We start from the raw sequence: 1,172 nt of genomic DNA, 5'->3' as shown, positions 1-1,172 counted from the left end.
TTTTATCTATAATTTATTTATTAGAAATATTTCTTTGTAAACCTCAAAATATAGAGAAAAAAATTCAGAAACTTAAAAGTCCTTCTCCACAGTGTCCTTCAGTGTGAGAAGAGTATCAGTGGGCTAGGCATTCTCAGAAGGATAATGTCTCATTTGTACTGTCAGATGAGAAAACTNGACTTGAGAACTTGACAGTTTCCCCATTCACATAACTTTCTGGGGACCAACTGGGATAATCTCCACAGCCATTATAGGCTAAGCGCAAAGAAAGGCTTCCCAATAAAATAATCAATATAAATGAAAGTCCTCATTTCTTTCATGAATCTAACGCTCCCGACTTACCAAGTCACTCCTACAGTTTTGGGGAACGAGTACCTGCCGAGAACCTTACTCAGAGCGCTCTTCACTTCTTTATTTCTCAGTGTGTAGACAAGGGGATTGAGTAGTGGGGTGATCACAGTGTAGGTCACTGCCACGAGCCGGTCCTTATCCGAGGAGTATAGGGACGTGGGCCTGAGGTAGATGAAGGAGGCGCAGCCATAGTGCACGACGACCACCGTGAGGTGGGAGGCACAGGTGGCGAAGGCCTTCCGCTGTCCCTCAGCTGATGCGATCTTGAGGATGGCGGAGACGATGAAGACATAGGAGATGAAGACCAGCACAAAGGGAACCAGCAAGACCAGAATGCTGAGGAAGAAGATGACCATCTCCTTCAGGCTCGTGTCAGAGCAGCCTAGTTTTATGACCGGGGAAATATCACAGAAGAAGTGGTTGATCTGATTGGAGGCGCAGAAGGGCACACTAAACACCAGGACATTGACGACCACAGAGATCAGGAAGCCACAGCAGCTGGAGGCCAGAACTAGCAGCACACAGGTGGCTCGGCTGACAACAAGAGTGTAGTTGAGAGGGTTGCAGATGGCAACGTAGCGATCGTAGCCCATGGCGGCAATTAGAAAACAGTTGGTACAAGCCAAGCCCATGAAGAAGAAGAGCTGAGCGGCACAGCCAGAGAAAGAAATAGTCTGACTCATGGAAAGCAGGTTGGTCAGCATTTTTGGTACAATGACCAAGGTGTAGCAGGTTTCAGAGAAGGAGAGGACAAAGAGAAAGAAGTACATAGGGGTGTGCAAAGTCCTGTCCAGACGAATGACAGTCATGATGGTGGCATT

At 47.1% G+C, this 1,172-nt stretch overlaps 1 protein-coding gene across 1 annotated transcript; it reads right to left on the bottom strand.

Moving 5' to 3' along the window:
- Positions 1-342: 342 nt before the first annotated feature.
- On the bottom strand, positions 343-1,169 carry LOC100468133 (olfactory receptor 10T2; the record flags this gene model as incomplete). Its single annotated transcript, XM_002930742.4, has 1 exon — positions 343-1,169. A coding segment is annotated over one exon (827 nt), but the record flags the coding sequence as incomplete, so codon positions are not given.
- Positions 1,170-1,172: the final 3 nt, after the last annotated feature.

The sequence above is a fragment of the Ailuropoda melanoleuca genome, unplaced genomic scaffold, assembly GCF_002007445.2.
Source record: "Ailuropoda melanoleuca isolate Jingjing unplaced genomic scaffold, ASM200744v2 unplaced-scaffold10856, whole genome shotgun sequence".
NCBI lineage: Eukaryota > Metazoa > Chordata > Mammalia > Carnivora > Ursidae > Ailuropoda > Ailuropoda melanoleuca.
The sequence above is the reverse complement of the archived record's forward strand: the minus strand, read 5'-3'. Positions and strand labels throughout refer to the sequence as shown.